General features: G+C 47.0%; 1 protein-coding gene across 7 annotated transcripts in view; it reads right to left on the reverse strand.

Annotated features, from left to right (window-relative positions):
• Nucleotides 1-2,342: 2,342 nt before the first annotated feature.
• ARMC8 (armadillo repeat containing 8) overlaps nucleotides 2,343-17,775 on the reverse strand; it is a 103,907-nt gene continuing 88,474 nt past the window's right edge. For 3 of the 7 annotated variants that reach the window (XM_059065176.2, XM_067033717.1, XM_067033716.1), the window contains 4 exons: nucleotides 15,215-15,310; nucleotides 10,540-10,612; nucleotides 9,047-9,140; nucleotides 2,343-4,918 (listed from right to left, as the gene is read on the reverse strand). In XM_059065176.2, coding sequence (XP_058921159.1) covers nucleotides 4,885-4,918; nucleotides 9,047-9,140; nucleotides 10,540-10,612; nucleotides 15,215-15,310 — 297 coding nt within the window. In that variant the 3' untranslated portion in view covers nucleotides 2,343-4,884. The remainder of the gene's footprint in view (nucleotides 4,919-9,046; nucleotides 9,141-10,539; nucleotides 10,613-15,214; nucleotides 15,311-17,775) is intronic. The other 4 variants (XM_067033718.1, XM_059065178.2, XM_067033715.1 and 1 more) reach the window with 2 other exon arrangements.

The following is a 17,775-nucleotide window of genomic DNA, read 5'->3' on the forward strand; positions in this document are numbered from 1 at the left end:
ACGCTTCAGGGCTTACTGACGTGGGGGCAGATGTAAATCAGCTTTAAATCTTCATGCTGCCCACCCAAGCCACAAGGGTAGTCCTGGAATATGCCAGATTCATCACGAATCAGGGCATGTTCAGAAAGCAATGCTTGGGGGTTACATTTGGGACCAGGGTTCATTTAATTTTCTTGATGCCCCCTTCCCCCATTTCTTTGGTTTCTGGTTTTGGCTAAAGCCTAATTTTAAAACCTGAGCGCTCCTAGTGATGGCGCCCCCTTTCACTATTGCCTGGTTTAGCCGCCCCTCCATGGGACACAGGTTTTCAGTAACTAGAGTTACCCCTGTGAATAGTAACATGCTAGCTACTCTCTTACCGGTTTGCTCTTTGGTTGATTTGTAAATTCCCTGAGCCCAGGCATACTCTTTCCTCTCTGACTGAGGAAAAGGCTGTGTTCTTCTACACCACGAGGCAAATGGCAGAGATTTCCTTCCCATCTGCTGGTTTCCTCCAGGGGGCTTCATGCTTATGACTTGAAGAAGCCCTTTAAACGGGCAGTTAGCTCCCAGAAGACTGTCCTTTACGGATGCACTACTCTTTCCTCCAGCCTGTAGCATGAGGTCCTCCGTGCTGGCACCGGGGACAGGATGAGTCAGGCTGCAGAAGGTGGGGACACCGGGTGGCCTGAGACAGCGGGTGGGTGGCTGCACTTCCCATGACCTCGTGTCACCTCTAGATGGAAATGCGCCCGCCCGCTGTGCTCAGCGCATGGGCACAGGCCTCTGTGAGAAGCACCCGGTGGGACCCGCCCTGACGGAGTCCGTCAGGAGAGTTGAATCTAGTGTTCCAGGTCCCCCGGCACACAGCCCACCATGGGGCTGTGCTCCTCCCTTTGTGAGTGGCCTCGAGACGGGGACTCGGTTGGCCTGTGTTCACCTCAGAGCTGGCAATAGAGCCCGACGCCTGGTCTTCCACACCGCTGTGTGGCTCTGAATGAGCCGCTTGGGGTACACCCAGCTGACAGCTATCTAGTCTCCCCAGAAGCTGGGAAGCCAAACTCCCACCGCTGGAGAGATGAGAGGTGATAAATGGAGTGACCAAGGCCTCTGAAAGCAGGGGACAGAGAAGAGCAGGTGGGGAAGCTGGCCGGTGTGTGCTGGTGTCTGTGATGACCTTTCAGCCTCCCCAGGAAGCGGCTGGGGGTGGCAGGGCTGGGACGGGGAAAGCAGGAGGGACGCTAGGTGATAGGGCTGGGGTGGGAGGTGTGAAGACACGCTCCTTCTTTCTGTTGCACGGTAGGGCGCTTCTTTTCTCAGAGTCCAGAAGATTCCTGGCGGAAGGAATGGGGCTAGGGCAGAGGGGGAGGAAGAGAAGTGCTGTGTGGCTCTGAATGAACTGCTGGGGGTACACCCAGCTGGCAGCCATCTGGAGGAAGGCTGAAATGTCTGCTCACTGTCTGAGGACGGAACTCCTTGGCAGAGACCCTGGGCCTGCAGGATGGGCGCCATTTTTTAGGCGTTAAGGCTTCTCCTGGGTGTGAGTGCCTGACAGGGTGGAGGGCAGGCCTAGCCCCACGAAGTGAAGGATGCGGCTTGACTGGCTCAGGCCCTCCACTCAGCCAGGGCTGCAGGGAGAGACGGAGGAAGGTGGCTCGGTGGGTCCCAGTGTGGCCTTGGCGGGGGCTCCTTCCGCTTTCCCTGAGGCCAGGTCATGGAACAAAACTTCCCTCGTGCTGGGAACTGACACATACCTCCCTGCCCAGCAACCAGGGAAGGTCAGTGCAAAGGAGCAGGACTGGGAAAGCACCAGCCCCTATCCCAGGTGGCGAGGTGTCCGGAACCTTCCCGTCGGCTCTCCGGCAGGATCTGGGGTCCGTCCCCTCTTCCAAGTTTCCCCTGTGGCGGGGGAATCACCTCACCATCTTCCCCCCACGCTCTAGGGCAGGCGCCCTTGGTTCTCTCTCCAGTTCTAGTGAGGCCAAGAGACAGGAGGTGCGTCCCTACATTTCAGAGATGGGGAAGAGAAGGCGGTGCCCAGTAAATGCAGGGCGCCTGTGCAGATGGTCATTTGCCAAGCTCTGGGCCTGAGTCCAGTGGGTGGTGGCAGGGGAGGGGTGGCATAGGATGGAGCGGGGAGTCCTGGTGGCTGGAAGCGGCCACCTGTAAAGACCAGGAAGAGGGGGTCGCAGACCGCTGCAGAGGCCCCCGGAAGCTGCACTTACCCTAGGGCGCTGGCTCCCACTCTGAAATGCAGAGTCACTTCCCAGCCTCTCATTCACCAAGAATCTCAGGTTCCGAAAGCCAGTACACATCATCTTCTAACGTTTCCTAATGTTCTAGGTATTTGGAAAACAGACTCCTTTTTAGAAGTTGCCATGCTTTTTTCTTGGCTTTTATTAGCATGTGTTAAAATCATATTATCCAAACACTACCAGAAGAACATGTATTGTTCTGCATAAAGTGCTTAAGGAAAAAAATGCAACTTATTAAATTGGACATTCTTTTCTAGTTCATAAATTTTGGGTTACAATCAGGGCACAAAAGGAGAAACAGAATGCAGTATTAGAGAGAGCGAGAAGCTTAGTTAAGAACTTGGGTGGAAACACAAGACCACGTCCCATTCCTCCCACTTCCTTGCTGACTGAACACTGCACCTGCATAAAGCAGCAAACAGCTTTGTTTTAATAAATACATTTTCCTTCATTCAACTCAGAAAAGTTAATCATAGTAAAGCACTTTTTCTTTGACCATCTGTTTATAGCCACAGGCAAGATTTATCCACAGAGTTTAAGTGTGAAAGTGTCATTTCATTGGGCTTTCCACTTTCCAATGCTATCTGGGCTCAAGATTGTCTCAGCAATTCATTATTGGTTTATTTATATTTACCTGGTACTTTAAATACCAACTCTATAGTGTTTTGTGTTACAAATGCCAACCAAGGATATTTTCCCGGTACTAGAAATGTCAATGAGTGGGCCCAAATAAGGCTCTTCCCCCAATACACTCCATTTTCTTTACACTGGCTTCTGCACATTAGCACTCTGATGGTTGCACAAAACCCAAGTTCCTGTCGTGACACATTTTTAAATTGGTAATGTTCTGAAAAAATAACAACTTGGAAATCTCTGTGTTTGAATCTTGGGTGGGTCGTGTTGAGAACAGAAAAAAACCGGCATTAAATACACTTTAAAAACATTCATTTGCAATCAAACATATTTAACTCTTCCAGGGAAGGAGCAGGTTCGTGATGGGTGCCCCGTCGGGAGTGGCTGGTGGGCTGGGGCACCCATCGGGTGCACGCACTCACGGCTAAGCTTCTGGGCCGCAGACCTCGCTTCCTGGCCACGGTGCCTTTGAACTTCGCAGAGCAAAGGGAAAAGCGAGGCTGGTTGTACCTTCAAACAGTCAAGAGCAACCTCGCTGAGTTCACCTTGAAGCGGACCCAGAAGTTGGAGCGTGTGCCAAGCTGAGGGCTGCCGAAGGGCTAAGCAGTCGTGGCTGGAAAAGGCGGTCATCTGCGGTCCTCCTGGGGAGACCGCCTTCCCTTCTCTCAAACGTCAGTGCTTTGGGCTTCATGCAGGAAAAAATCTTAGCCGCGTCGCTTACTAAAATTTCCATCTCATTTTACAAAAGCACACTGAATAGCAGTCCTGAGTGACAAGTATATAGAATTTGCTGAGTATAGCCAAGAGAAAAACAGCTTTCTAAACTATCCTGTTCTTTGCTTCTTCCTACAGATGCATCTGTAGGACGTTCTTTAGTTTCACAGTGATATATGCTGTTTCAGGAAGCACAAGGTGATCAGACTTTGTTTCCACGAAGTGATGACCTACTTTAGTTGGAGCTTAAGGTTCCATGACTGGTTCTAAATCCTGCCATATACTGCTATACCAGTGACAGGATTTAGGGCAGTTGGGAGGCTCTCGGTGCCCAGTTCCTGCCAAGCATGGCCCACCAGTCATGGCTGGGCTTTCACTATCAGTAGTTATACTTCCCTTTGATGTTTCAAAAAACCTATGGTGTATTTGTCGCCTCACTCCACTCCACCCTGTCCATCTGACTTGGAAGCCTGAGAGCTTATTGAATTAGGCTGAAAAGAGGCTCTGTACCTGCTGATATTGACGGCAGTATAAGATGCTAGCTTACTATTTTGCACAGCACCATATATCGTGCCTGTTATTCAGGCCAACTATAGCCAAACTTTTCGTTTTGTTTTTTTCTTTTTTTGTTTTTTATAAAGAAAATCTATGTAAGTTGAGGTTCAGAAATGCATATATTTTTTTACTTACAAATATTCATCTGACCAAAATCCAACATAACCTTTATGGAACACTTAACAATCGTTTTGTTTTTAAAATAACATTTCATTCAAACTGTATATAATTCAGTAAAGATTTTTATACAGCAAGCAATGCTTAAACCCTGGAAAATCTGTAGAAAAGAGATTTTCACACAAAATAAGAAAAGAAAACTTTGAGGTATCCCTCACACACACACGTCCATTCATCCTGACCCACGTGCACGCACGTGCGTGCGCGCGTGCGCGCACACACACACACACACACACACACACACACACACAGAGCCATTCTCACTCACAAAGTGGCTGCAGCATAGGCAAAAAATTGTAGGTCCAAAGGAAAATAATTGATTGTTCTAATAAAGAGTCCAGGTAGCTCAGAAAGAAACAAAACAAAACACAATAGTCCTCTGAGGAAATTACTACCTCAAAAAAAATGTTCTCAAGGTGAATTTGAGATCTAAGCCTACCAAATTGCTTTTGCAAAACAGCTCCCTGCAGTCCAAGGTGACTTGTGCAAATAGAAGGAATCAAATGAGGCTAGTTCCTGTACTTCCTTTAACAAGGATGTGGGATGCTCACAGGCGCCCAGGGCGTTCCCATCACGCCAGGTACTGCTGCAGTGCCATCTTTGCCCTGCAATCACAAAGTTCCTGTTAGCCATCATCTCAGAAGTATAATTAAGGTAAAAAGCCCATGGTTCAAAGATGGTAGCTGGGAAAGTCTAAAAAGGTAGGTCCCCCAAGGGAACTGGGGTAAGCCCAGTGGGACATCTGTAAAGGGCAGAGATCTGTGGTCAGCACGCACGTCAAACCCATGCTGGCTACATCCTCTTCCTGTGGTCCTGCTCTTGTCCTTATAGCTGCTGCAACCCAGTGACATTCTATAATTTTCCTTTGTCGCTGGCATATAGTTGTGATGGATCTGGGATTCTTGACTTTCTCCTATTGCCATGAAGGTTTTATCTAGTGCTGCAGGACACTGGGGACGACACTTAGGGTTCTGGGAAGCTAAGAGGAACACTGACCCGGGAAGAGGTAGGTAGGGGCTGATTAGAAGGTGCGTGGGTGGGGCAAAGAGCTCCTGGGATGAGGCTGTCTGGTGGTTCAAATGCCTCAGAACTGAGGAAGGGAGGTTATAATTTTATCCCATTCTTCTCATTATGCCTGATAACACTGACTGATGTGGGATGTGGGTTGTTACAGTGATTAGGGAAAAAATTAGCTAGCTGGAGAGGAAAAGGTGCAATGTGGTCAATGCCTTAACCTATCCTGATCCTTATTAAAGTGCCTTCCTTTGAGCTGGGACTGAGAAGGCCTCCTTTACTCTCCCATCATGATTTGGTAAAGGCTGCAACTGTGGAAGTTAGGAAGTCAGGTTTTGGCAATGATCTCCCCTTCTAAGTTATGGAAAGAAAAGGTTAAATTTTTCTGTTACTATTAGCTGATGGAAGTATACCAAAGCAGACTGGGCCGCGATAAGCTGGACTCAAGCGCAGTTTCTTTGCTGCAGTAATGGATACAATCTACAGCTTTAAAAAAGAGGTGTGCTAAGGGATATTCTTGCAATTATTTAAGACTCTATAAGGATGATAGTTGCAAATAGTCCAGTTCATCAGAACAGAAAGCTCCATACAGACCACTCCAAGTTATGAGCAAGTTGGGTTCTACAAGGTCGTTTTGTTAGGAAATAAGTTTATGAATAATGCCACAGGCTACCTCTTATTGACCATAACTTCACAAACCTGAGGCCCTCTGAGGCTGGGGTGGAGAGGCCTAGTTAGCAATAGCTCCTCATCTGTAAGTGTCTGAAAGTCAAAGGATCACAAAGCCTTAAAGACAAAGAACCTGAAAGATGTTGTCTTTAGGTAGCAGACTTTACTATGGTGGGAAAGCCCACATGAGGGTCTTGATCGAAATTCTGTATTACTCTTTCAAATCGTCAATTCAGACTCCTTCTGGATCTTTCTAAGGGTTTGGCTATACCTGATTATATCGGACCTCAGAGACTGTGCCCTCATTATCTTTCTGCTATCTATTAATATCTAAGGAGTCTTTCAGATGGATGGTTTTGTAGGCAAGGTCACCTTTCCTTAAATGGACTAAGGTAGAGTAGCTCAGACCTTGACCCTTTTAATGGGGTTTAAGAACTGCTGACAACGTATGTGCCATAGAAATTGGGGAAACAGTACCAGATTGGTCTAAGCAATGCAGGCCAGGGCTTAAAACTATCCCACTTCATGCTGGTGAGGCCTCTTTCCAGCTCATCCCAGAGATGATTTTAAGCAGAACTATTTTAATTTCTGAACAAACACAAGAAAAGAAACCCAGGGAATAGTCTGGCTCTTGGCCAGAAGAGATGGGCTGACAGAGCCTGTCATTTAAGCCAGCAGCTGTTACTACTGCTGTGGAGGTAGACATGAAGGTTCCCGTCCTCAAGGTACAGCTCAAATCCCACCTTCAGCGTGTGGCCGGCCTTGACTTGCCTTTGATGGAACACTCATCTGAGCAGCAGGTTGGGCTGCAGTTATTCGGGGATTTGTCTTTAACCCACTGGATGGCAAGCTTCAGGGAGGAGGGGCCCAGCTCTTTGTGCTCCATCTGGCCCAGCCATTCACTGGAGGAACAATTAAACAAGTGCCTCTTCCCTTCTGTGGAGCAGATAAGCAAGCTGATAGCCATAACACCATGTGTTGTGTCCTATGGGAGCACAGAGGGGTCCACAGCAAGGCCTGCGGGCCAGGGTGCAGAAGGATCCAGGAAGACTTTTCCACGGAGGTGACAACCTGATTTGAGTTTTGAAGGACGGATGGCCGTTGTCCAGGCGTCCTCCGCCCTTGCTTTCAGGACACCTATGTGCCCAGGTCTCTGCCTGCCTCACCGGTTGTTCTTCCTGCTCCGTTGCTGGGCCTTCTTCATCTTCCCCTAAAGGTGGCGGAGGGGTGTCCCAGAGCATGGTCCTTAGCCCTCCTGTCTTCTCTCCTCTCGTTTATTCTCCCTAAGTGACTTCAGCCAGCTCCAGGGCTTTATATACCATCCCAATTCATATCTTCAGCCCCACTCTCCCGAGTCCCTTGGATATCTAATAGCATCCAAAAGTCAGCACACCAAACAAGAACTCTTGATTCCCCCTACCCTCACCCACTTCTCTTCTATTCCTTACCATCTTGGCAAATGACCATCTTGTTAAACCCTCTATTCAGTTGCTCAGGCTAAAACTCTAGGCATTCTCCTTTCCTCTCTGTCTTTAACATCCTACATCAAACCCAGGAGCAAACCTGTTGGCTCTACCTTTAGGTTGAATCCTGAATCCAACCCCTTCTCAATACTCCCAGCACCACCCCCTCCTCTCTTATCTAACACGACTGTAATGGCCTTTCGCTGGTCTCCCTGCTTCCATTCCTGCCCTACTACAGACCGTTCTCAACACAGCCACCAGAGCCATCTCTTAAAACTTTGAATCAGATACTGTCTCGTCTGCTCAAAACTCTCTAATGACTGACTTCCTGTTAAAATCCGGATAAAATCCAAAGTCCTGGCCACAGTCTACAAGGCTCTTCAGCTGCCCCCACCGCCTCCTGGGCCCGCTTCTTACCACCCTCCCCCTCGCTCATCCCCCAGCCCCACTGGTCTTCCTGCTGTTTCTTGAACATTCAAGCTCATTCCTGCCTCAGGGCCTTGAACCCACTGTCCCCTGTCTGGAATACTATTCTAAGCATCTGCCTGGAAGACTCTCTCATCTCACCTAGGTCTTTGATCAAATGTCACATCCTCGGAGAAGCTTTCTTACTCTCCGTTCCCTCACCCTTGCTTATACCTTCGCAGTACCTCTCATTATCTGCTATCATAGTACATACTCATTTGCTGATTGTCTGTCTTCTGTACTAGAATGTAAGTTACATGAGGGCCAGGATGTCACCAATTTTATTCACCCTTATACCTCCGATGCCTGAAACGATGCCTGGTAGAGGTTGGTATTAAAAAATATATATATTTGTTGAATGAATGGGGATTCAGAGGCGAGGGGACTGGGATGGCAAATCAGATGGGACAGAAGGTGTAGACGCCTGAAGGTGTGATACTGTAAGAGGGCAGGTGTGGCTGGAGCACAGGGTGGGCACGGCGGAGGGGGCGGCACAAGGAAGGCAGAGCCAGACCATGGAGCACTCTGAGGCCTGCTCACGAGTGTGGAGAATGAAAGTGAGCTGGAAAACGAAGGCTGTGTCATAAGAAGGGTCCACAGCCAGGAAAAACAGTCTTGGCTATCCTGAGCTTAGAGGGGTCTCTGACTATGACTCTCGCCTCACCCAGAAAAGGCGAGTTCTCTGAGGACAGGGACTCAGTGGTCACTGCTGCATCCCCAGCAGCCAGGCCAGGCTGGCACAAGGCAGGCGCTCAGTGAGGTTCTGAGCTAATGAATGTTTTTATAATTGGCCTTCGTTTCTGCTCTCCAAAAGGCCACACGCATTTCTATTCTAATGATCGAGGGGCTGAAAGGGAATGACCTCTGGATCCTCTCCAGAGTACCACGAAGGTGGCCTGGGCTCCTGTCAGTTCAGAGTAAGATGAGAATCTTTAATAATCTGCTAATTATTAGTTTATCTCTTACTCAAATGTCACACAGTTGACTCACAGATTATTAAAAAGGGAATCCAAGAATTTAAAAGATTTTGAGTTTGGCTATGTGACTTACTAAGCAATTCAAACCCTGTCATAAAAGAATGCAACATACCCCAAAGCAAGGCCCTTTTACTTTGATACTCACTTGTCACAAAGATTTGAATCTGGTGACTGACTCAGTTTGTGCAGAATATCTACGATGCCCATGTCTCGTAATTTATCCTGGCGTTCTTGTGAGCCTGAGAGATGAAAGCTAGCAGGTTACTGGGAACATGGCCCAGGCAATTGCTCTCCTTAATGTACAGCCAACAATCTGGAGCCTTACCAGTGTCTTCTGCCCTCTCCCTTTCCACCCCCTCACCCTCCACTCTCCCCAGTGCAGCCAGATCCCCTCATGCTCGGATTCTCCAACAGTGTTCTAACTGGTCTCTCTGCCTCTTGACCCTCCTTCCTGCAGTCCATCCGGGGTTCTGCTGCTGGATTAATTTCTCCATGGACCACAGGGTCAAGGTCAGCTTCTTCGGCCTGGCACAAGGCCCTGCCATCAGGCCCCATCTTCATCACTTCTTTCTGGACATACTTAGCCAGGCTCTTCCTACTCCAAACCAGTCTTGTTCTCCCCTTCCATTCTCTTCCACCCTCCTCTGACCTCCCAGCACTTCCTGCTACCTCTTAGCATGTGGCAGTTCCAACTCCGCACTGCTGTGTTCTATCTTCCAACTAGACTAGGACCTCCTTGAGGGCAGCTTGTTTCCCTGGTACCCGGCTGTTACTTGGTCTCTCAGCCTGCACGCTGAGTGCAGTTTTGTCTCCTTCCACTTTGTTCTGGACACAGTGCTAAGGAGGATAATTCTCCTGGATTCTTTCCTCCCCCGCGAAAAGCCCACAGTGACTCACTCATGCACTGACCTCCGTGAGACTCAGCGCAGCAGAATCTCTAGGGGTAGAGCCCAGAAATTTGCATTTTACACAGTTCCTCAGGTGACTCTCATGCAGCCAACCCAGCACTGAGACCCACGGCTCTCCTGCATGTGTTCACTACCTTAGCTGTACATTGGAATCACCTGGGGAATTAAAAAAAACACTTATGTCTGCAGACCACCCCCAGAGATTCTGATTTAACTGGCTGGTGCAAAAATCCCTGGGTGATTCTAATGCACAGTCAAGGTGGAGAGCTATAGGGGCCTCCTCACAGACTGGCTGCTCCACCAGGCACAGTGTATTTCTCCCTTCTCACCAAAGCACCCCTGTCCATTAAGCTTATCTGCCGGTCGTCCTCCTACGTGCTGCCCCGGGAAAGGCCGGCCCTCCTGCCCACGCCCACCCTCACCTCTCAGCTCCTTCAAGTGCATCTCACCTTCCTCCTCCTCAGCCCTCTCAAGGACAAGGACTGCCACTCACTTCCCTAGGGTCTCCTCCACCCTCACGTTCAGTAATCTGGAACAGTGCTGACTCCACAGTGGGGCTCAGTGTTAACTAGACCCATGGATTCTCATTCATACCAAGGTGACACGGTTGGGGGCTTGGGGGCCAATGAGTGGTGCCTCTACCCAGGATTTCAGGGGCACCTGATGCCTTTCCTGTGCAAGACCTTCCTTCCCATAATTTTCTTCAGAACAAATCTCACCAATCTCTTACCTTCCTCTTCATTCCATATGAGGTTTGATATACAAAACATAGCAGCAAGCTGCAATTTGACATGTGAATGACCCTATTTGATGCAGAAAAGGAAACAAAAATAGAGGTAATCTCATTTGACGTTAATTTTTGGTAATGTACCACAGGCAATTCCAATAGCCTAAAAGTTTGAAGTAGGGACCTCAAACCCAAACGTCTTGAGGGGCCACAAAATTAGTACTAATGGGTGAACAGGTTGGGCGAAAGACAAGAGAATGGTAGGAAATCCGGCACACTGGAGAGTGAAGCCTTGCCAAAAGACATTCACACTCAAATTTTGGAAACCCTCTGGCTGGCCCAGACAAAACCCCTCCAGGGCCACAGGTGCAGTCTGCAATTTATCACTCAACCCATGCACACAGGAACACTGGCATATGACAAGTCTATGCTTTCTCTACAGCAGGAAGCATTCAGGGCCAATCAACTGAATGGATGTGCGCTCAGTGTTCATCTTGTTGGCTACTGATTATCTGATTCAAAGCGCTCTTGCTTCCATAGGCACATCACAAAAAACTTGCCTAAGTCTCGACTGTTCTTAAGGAGCCTCCTATTCTCCTGAAACACACTTCTTGCTTATTTCTCTTTATGTATACTTACAACCGTTTTTGCTTAAAGTTATTATTTATCCACATACAGTGCTTTCTCCTAAATGAAAGAGGACCCAGTGGTAAAACAATCTTTCCAGATGATTTTTTTTTTAACGGACGTACAGGTGATTTACAATGCGGTGCCAATCTCTGCTGTACAGCAAAGTGACTCACTTATACATGTATATACATTCTTTTTTTAATATTCTTTTCCATTATGGTTTGTCCCAGGAGACTGGATATAGTTCCCTGTGCTATACAGTAGGCCCTTGTTGTTTATCCATTCTAAATGTAGTAGTTCGCACCTACCAACCCAAATTCCCAGTCCATCCCTCCCTCTCCCCCCTCCCCCTTGGCAACCACAAGTCTGATCTCTGTGTTACAGATGATTTTTTAATTGGTCAATTAAAAAAAGAAAGTCCCCACTACACTTAAATAACTTATGCATATCTGTGAAATACCATGACACGATATATGCTCAACAGTTTCTTGAAGGCTGAGACAGACTCGTCTTGTCATGTGGAACTATATCTGAACTAAGCAGAGACAAAGAAAAGCACACGCCTTCCTTCATTAGAATTCTACGGTTGGTGATTCTTTTTCCCTCCTACCTGCCAAGACTTTTAGAGAGCTGTCCAGTTGGGGCTCCACTAAGACAAAACAGAATAAAATGTGTCATCTGCTCCCAGCATCAGGCCAGCAATGAGTATTTGTTGAATAAATGAACTTATTTATAATACAACAGTATTTACTACATATAAGTTCATCCATCCTTCACTCAATAAACATTTTTTGAGGAAACAAATTGCTGTGATAGGGAAAACTGGAGGGTTGGGGGGTGGGAACCTAATTTTAAGTGAAAGAAAAGATCTCTTTGAAGATGGCAATGTTTATACAGAGGAAGAACAAAAAATAGGAAGAACAGGAAGGTGCCAGGTGTACAAAGAGCAAGAGGTACCAAGAAGAGGGAAAAGTCTGCAAAAAGGCTTGAGGTAAGAAGAAACTGTAGAGCTTATGCATATTGAGAAGGAAAAGTAGAGTAACATTAGTTCAGAGATGTAGTCATGGCTAAATTGTAGGCCCGGCTAAACTGTAGGCTCTGGCGGGCCAGAGTAAGGACTGATTTCATTCTGAGTTGACAGGAAGCCCTGAAGGATTTAAGCAGTGGGGGGACAACACCTGATTTACATTTTTAGAAGGTCACCCAGGCTGAAGGGACTGGAGCGACAGTGCTGAGGTGTCTGGGAGGCTGTTATGGTCAATCAGGTATGAGAGGCTATGGCTTGAACTAGGGTGAGAGCAGGGGTGACAGAAAGAAGTCAACAGCATCCAGAGCGGCTAGGGGCCAGGCTAACAGGACCTACTGATAAATTGGATTACAAGATGAAGGAGCTGGAGAAATAAAGACTGACTCCTTGGTGTGAGCAATGGGTAGATGGCGGAGCCACTCTACTCAGATGGAAAAGGTGAGGAGGGGAGAAATTTAGGTTTAGGGGAGATATCTAAGAATCGATTTTTTTTTTTTTTTTTTTTTTTTTTTTGCGGTATGCGGGCCTCTCACTGTTGTGGCCTCTCCCGTTGCGGAGCACAGGCTCCGGACGCACAGGCTCAGCGGCCATGGCTCACGGGCTTAGTTGCTCCGCGGCATGTGGGATCTTCCCGGACCAGGGCACGAACCCGTGTCTCCTGCATCGGCAGGCGGATTCTCAACCACTGCGCCACCAGGGAAGCCCTAAGAATCGATTTTTAATCACCAACTTCAAGAGGCTTCAGACAGCCACAGAGAGATGCTGAGTAAGCAGGAAGATATACGAGTCCAGAGTTCAGAAGAGAGGTCTAGGCTGGAGAATATGCTCCGTGTGACCCTTGGACCTTGCTCCCCTACCCTCTCCCACCCACTAAGAAAAGAACCAGCATTTGTAAAGCTGTAGACACCATCAGGGAAGCTTGTTGTCATGGCTTCTGAAGGCCAGTAACCATTATTGTGGTTGTGTTTTGTATTGCTTGATACCATGACAATGTAAATAAGATAATGCCTAATCTATTTATCAAAATTGACTACTGAACTGGAGCCCAGAAACCAAACAAAGAATAGAGATGACAGTAAAAGCCATGGGAGTGGATGAGATTCCCTAAACCAGTGGTTCTCAGCTCTGGCTATACCTAAGAACCACCTGGGGAACTGTAAAAGAAAACACTGATGCCCAGGCTATACTCCAGAACTATTAAATCAGAACCTTGGGAGGAAAGGGGCAAGGCAACAGTCTTTGAAAGATTCCTCCACCATGCAACAAAGCGTATGAACCATCAATCTCAAGAGTATATGTGGGAGAGAAAAGATAAAAGTCCAGGGCTAAGCAGGGAGGCATAATGGAATGGAAGCCAAGAGAAAAAGAATGTTTCCAGGAGGAGGAAACAGCTGTGCTGAAATTCACTATAAGTGTGGAAAGTTGAGGAGAGAAAACCATCCTTTGGACTTGGCATAACAGGAGGTCACTGGTGACCTTAACCAGAACAGTTTCAGTTGAGCAATGGGGTTGGAGGCCAGATGAAGTGGGCTAAAGAGTGAATTTAGTGGTGAGGAAGCAGACAGCACGTGCAGAAGATGCTTTTAAGTCTGGCTCTGAACAGCAGCAGAGAGATAGGTGTACCTCAATGGGTATGGGAAGTCCAGAGAAACTTTCAGAAGATTACAGAGATACTATGTGGATCTGGTATTGGAAAGATAAGGGAGTTCCTGGTTGAAGCAGTATGGTTTTCATTCAACAAATACTTACTAAGCATATACTAAAGGCCAGGCACTGTACAGGGTGATGGATATACAATTGTGCACAGAACTGATACAGTCCTTACCCTCAGGGAGCTTACAGTCAGTAGGCACACAAACAACTATATGTTGCGATAATTGAGCTAAGTGCTCTGAAGGGAGTACTTCACTCAATTATGCAGTAACAAAGAATAACCCACGCAGATGAGAGTCCATAAGAAAGTGTTAGCAGAGCTAAGATCTGAGAGGCGAGAAGGCATCCCATGGGGAGAACAGTATTCCAGGCAGAGAAGCCAGCATGTGTGAAGGTTCTGAGGCAGAAAAGAACACACATGGCCTCTTCCAGGAGCGGAAAGAGGTCAGTGAAAGGGAAGGCGGGAATGAGAGAAGTTGGGGGATACAGATGAGTCAGGTCATGTAGGACTCCACAGGCCATCAAAAGGGGGGATGGATTTTATTCAAGGTGTAATAGGGAACTGCTGAAGGATTTTGGCTTCTAGTCTCTTAGTAAAACAAAAGGTGAGGTCAGCACTAAGAGTGATGAGGGAGATAAGAGGTGAGGTTTAAAGAATGAGGAGAAAGTAAGAACCTATTTTTCTGGAGAATGGAGGCACCAGCTTATTGGAGAATCACAGGAGGGTACCAGGCAGTGCTGAGTGCCCATGTGGGTTTTGTAAATGTGAATTTAACATGAAACCAGTCAGCCCGGTTCTGTGCCTTTCTCTGCAGTTGTTAACTCTGACAAGGAGGCAAAGAGAAGACAGGTTCATCCACGATTAGGGTTTTGTTAGGAGACACCAACAGAATGAAAAGAGGAGGGATGTTTGATTTCCAAATTTTGGCAATGGGCAGATTCTGGTGATGACAAGATCCCGGGTATGGCCATGGCAGTAGGTGGCTGAGGTGTTTGCAAGTAGGTAGCAGATTGTGATTGAAAGCAGAATGGTCAAAGAACAAGAGCCAGAGATACCAGAGGCTAGAGGGTTCATCCGCATAGGACTGAAGCTTTGAGAGGGAAGCTTTGGGGGCACTGAGAGAAGGCCAAGAGCCCAAGTTGTCACTGTGTAAGAGGAAGGCAATCAGACGATAGGGTGGGGAATGGCACAAGCTTCAAGAGCTTGGTGTCATTTTTTCCTTCAGGATGGAAGAGTTTCTGGAATCTGTTACAGAGGAGTCTATTCTTTGTTTAATCTCTGCACAATCTGTTTTGAGCTAACAGTGCTACAGTGCTTGCCTTCTAATGTGCAGCTAGTGTAGAGCCATGAAAGGGACAAAGGCCTACCATGTAATACTTGATTTTCTGCAGGATGTCATCATTGGTCATAATAAGTTCTTTTGCCGTTGTCCCATCTGCTATGTTGGCTAGGATGCACAGTGTCTGGAAAAAAACAAAGGGCCAGAGATCAGGAAAGCTCGGAAGTCCCCAGACTCAAGCTCTCTCAAGAACTTAGGCAATTTCCCATCTGAAGTACATGGATTCTCACAGGTTCCACTCTGAATGCCCTGAGTTCTTATCTCATAACATCATTGCCAATGAAAGTAACCACACCTAAGGAAAGTCTGCCTTAGGTAAAAGAGAACCCAAATGTTTCAGTGGCTTCTTTCTGGGCATAAACCATCCCTGCTAGGCAAAGGCAGCCATAGTTCATGCTATCACATAAATCAAAGGGAAAATGTAATTTATTATTATTTTCTTGAAAATTTCATTTTTAAGAGAAGCTCTTGCTACTAACCCACAAGGTTTCTTCAAAGAGGTAGTCTCTTTGGTAGAAACTTGAAAGGTGTTATAACTCCCCCCTACCTCCCCTTTTAAATACCACTTGCTTCCAAGCTCATGACCTTCTGGATCCCTGTCCACTAGCCACATGCAATGAGGACCTCTTGACTTTTTTGAACCCTACTGGAGGAACAGAAAGGGAAGCAAAACGTGTGAAGGAGCTTAGTCCAGGCTGGCCTAATGTGGAGGTTAGAGGGAGCCTGTGCCAGCTGGCAGGACAGTCTATCATGAGGACAATCGCCACGCTGGTACTGGAGGAAAAGACTGTTCTTGTTGGCTGTTACATTCTCATAGCCAGACCAGCAAGAGGCAAGGATTAAGGTAAAAGTGAATGGATGGTGACAGGGATACTGAGCCAGTGACAGCCCTAGCAGTTCAACAAACATTGGCCGAGCACCTATAATGTGCATGCACTCCGCCCACTCCACTGGGCAACAGGCTGAGACAGGAATAAGACACTCTCCCTAACTCCAAAGCCAGCACACAATTACATTTCACTGTGGTGCAACAGAACTGAGAAAGTACTAAGTGCATTTGTGTGATAACGCAAGGGTCGGGGAAGGCTTCTTGGAGGAAGTGACACTGAGTCCAGGAGCAGAGTAAGGAATTACTCCAAGAAAGTGATGAGAGGTGGGGACGGTGCCTGGATTCAAATAATTTTTTCCAATTTTAACCTTTCTCTTCACTAGACTTAAGCTAATTAAGCTTGCAGGTTTGTGTTTTATTCCCGTCCTACCACAAACCTGCAAGCTTAATTAGTGCATGGACCTGAGGATATGGGGAGGGGGAAGGGTAAGCTGTGACGAAGTGAGAGAGTGGCATGGACATATATACACTACCAAATGTAGGGTGGATAGCTAGTGGGAAGCAGCCGCATAGCACAGGGAGATCAGCTCTGTGTTTTGTGACCACCTAGAGGGGTGGGATAGGGAGGGGGGGAGGGAGGGAGACGCAAGAGGGAAGAGATATGGGAACAAATGTATATGTATAACTGATTCACTTTGTTGTAAAGCAGAAACTAACACACCATTGTAAAACAGTTATACTCCAATAAAGATGTTTAAAAGAAAAAAAAAGCTTGCAGGTTATAGCTAACTGAGGAGAATGTTTTCTTACTATGGCCCAAACCCTCAGATATCTTAAAGGGTGTGTGATCTTATTTTTCCTAGATTATAGCACTGCAGTAACTAGATTATTAAGGAGTGAGTCCTGACGTTTGAACCAAAAAAGGTTGCCTCTAGGATACAGGAAACAGAAAATGCAATTTACGATCCAAGGCACTGGGGGACTACTCATTCCAAGGTACTTAAATCATGAAGAGGAGACCTTGATATGACCCAGAAGTGGGAGAGAGACGATCTGAGGAAGACATCAGATTTCACAGTGATCCAGCAAATGGTGAGCCTGTCAGAAGTCTTGACATGCACAACACCCTTGAATTTTTCAGGACTGAGGGGAAAGCAAGGGGGAAAAACAGATTTGGACTCTAACCACGGAAAAGAATTTAGACTCACCTAGGGAAGAACTACCCCTCTCTTACCTACTAAGACAGTGGGTATAAGGGGGGATTTCAGGAAACAGTCCTCAGAATAGCCTAGGCCAGCAAGATAGGCAAGTGATTCCCCTTCTTGGAGTGTTAGAATACACCTATGCATCCTCAGGCTTGTCCAGCATGGCTGAGTGACCTAGAGTTCTGCTTTGAAGCCCACGTACTCCTACTGTAAATATTCTGAGGAGACAAGAAACCAAATCTTAAAGAGACTGATTTAGTTCATGGGCCAAGCCAATTTAACACATGAGCTAGGGAGCAGAGATAAAAGCAACACACACACACACTCACATGAACAACTGGAATCAATGATATAGAGGTAATGATTGGCAAATTATGGCCTGTGGGCCAACTACAACCCAACCCAATGCCTGGTTTGGTAAATAAAGTTTTACTGGAAGACAGCCACGTCTACGTGCTTACACATTGTCTATACCTGCTTTCAGGTTAGAACAGCACAGATGAATGCATAAAGAAGATGTGGCACATATATACAATGGAATATTACTCAGCCATA

This window comes from Kogia breviceps, chromosome 5, assembly GCF_026419965.1.
Source record: "Kogia breviceps isolate mKogBre1 chromosome 5, mKogBre1 haplotype 1, whole genome shotgun sequence".
Lineage (NCBI taxonomy): Eukaryota > Metazoa > Chordata > Mammalia > Artiodactyla > Physeteridae > Kogia > Kogia breviceps.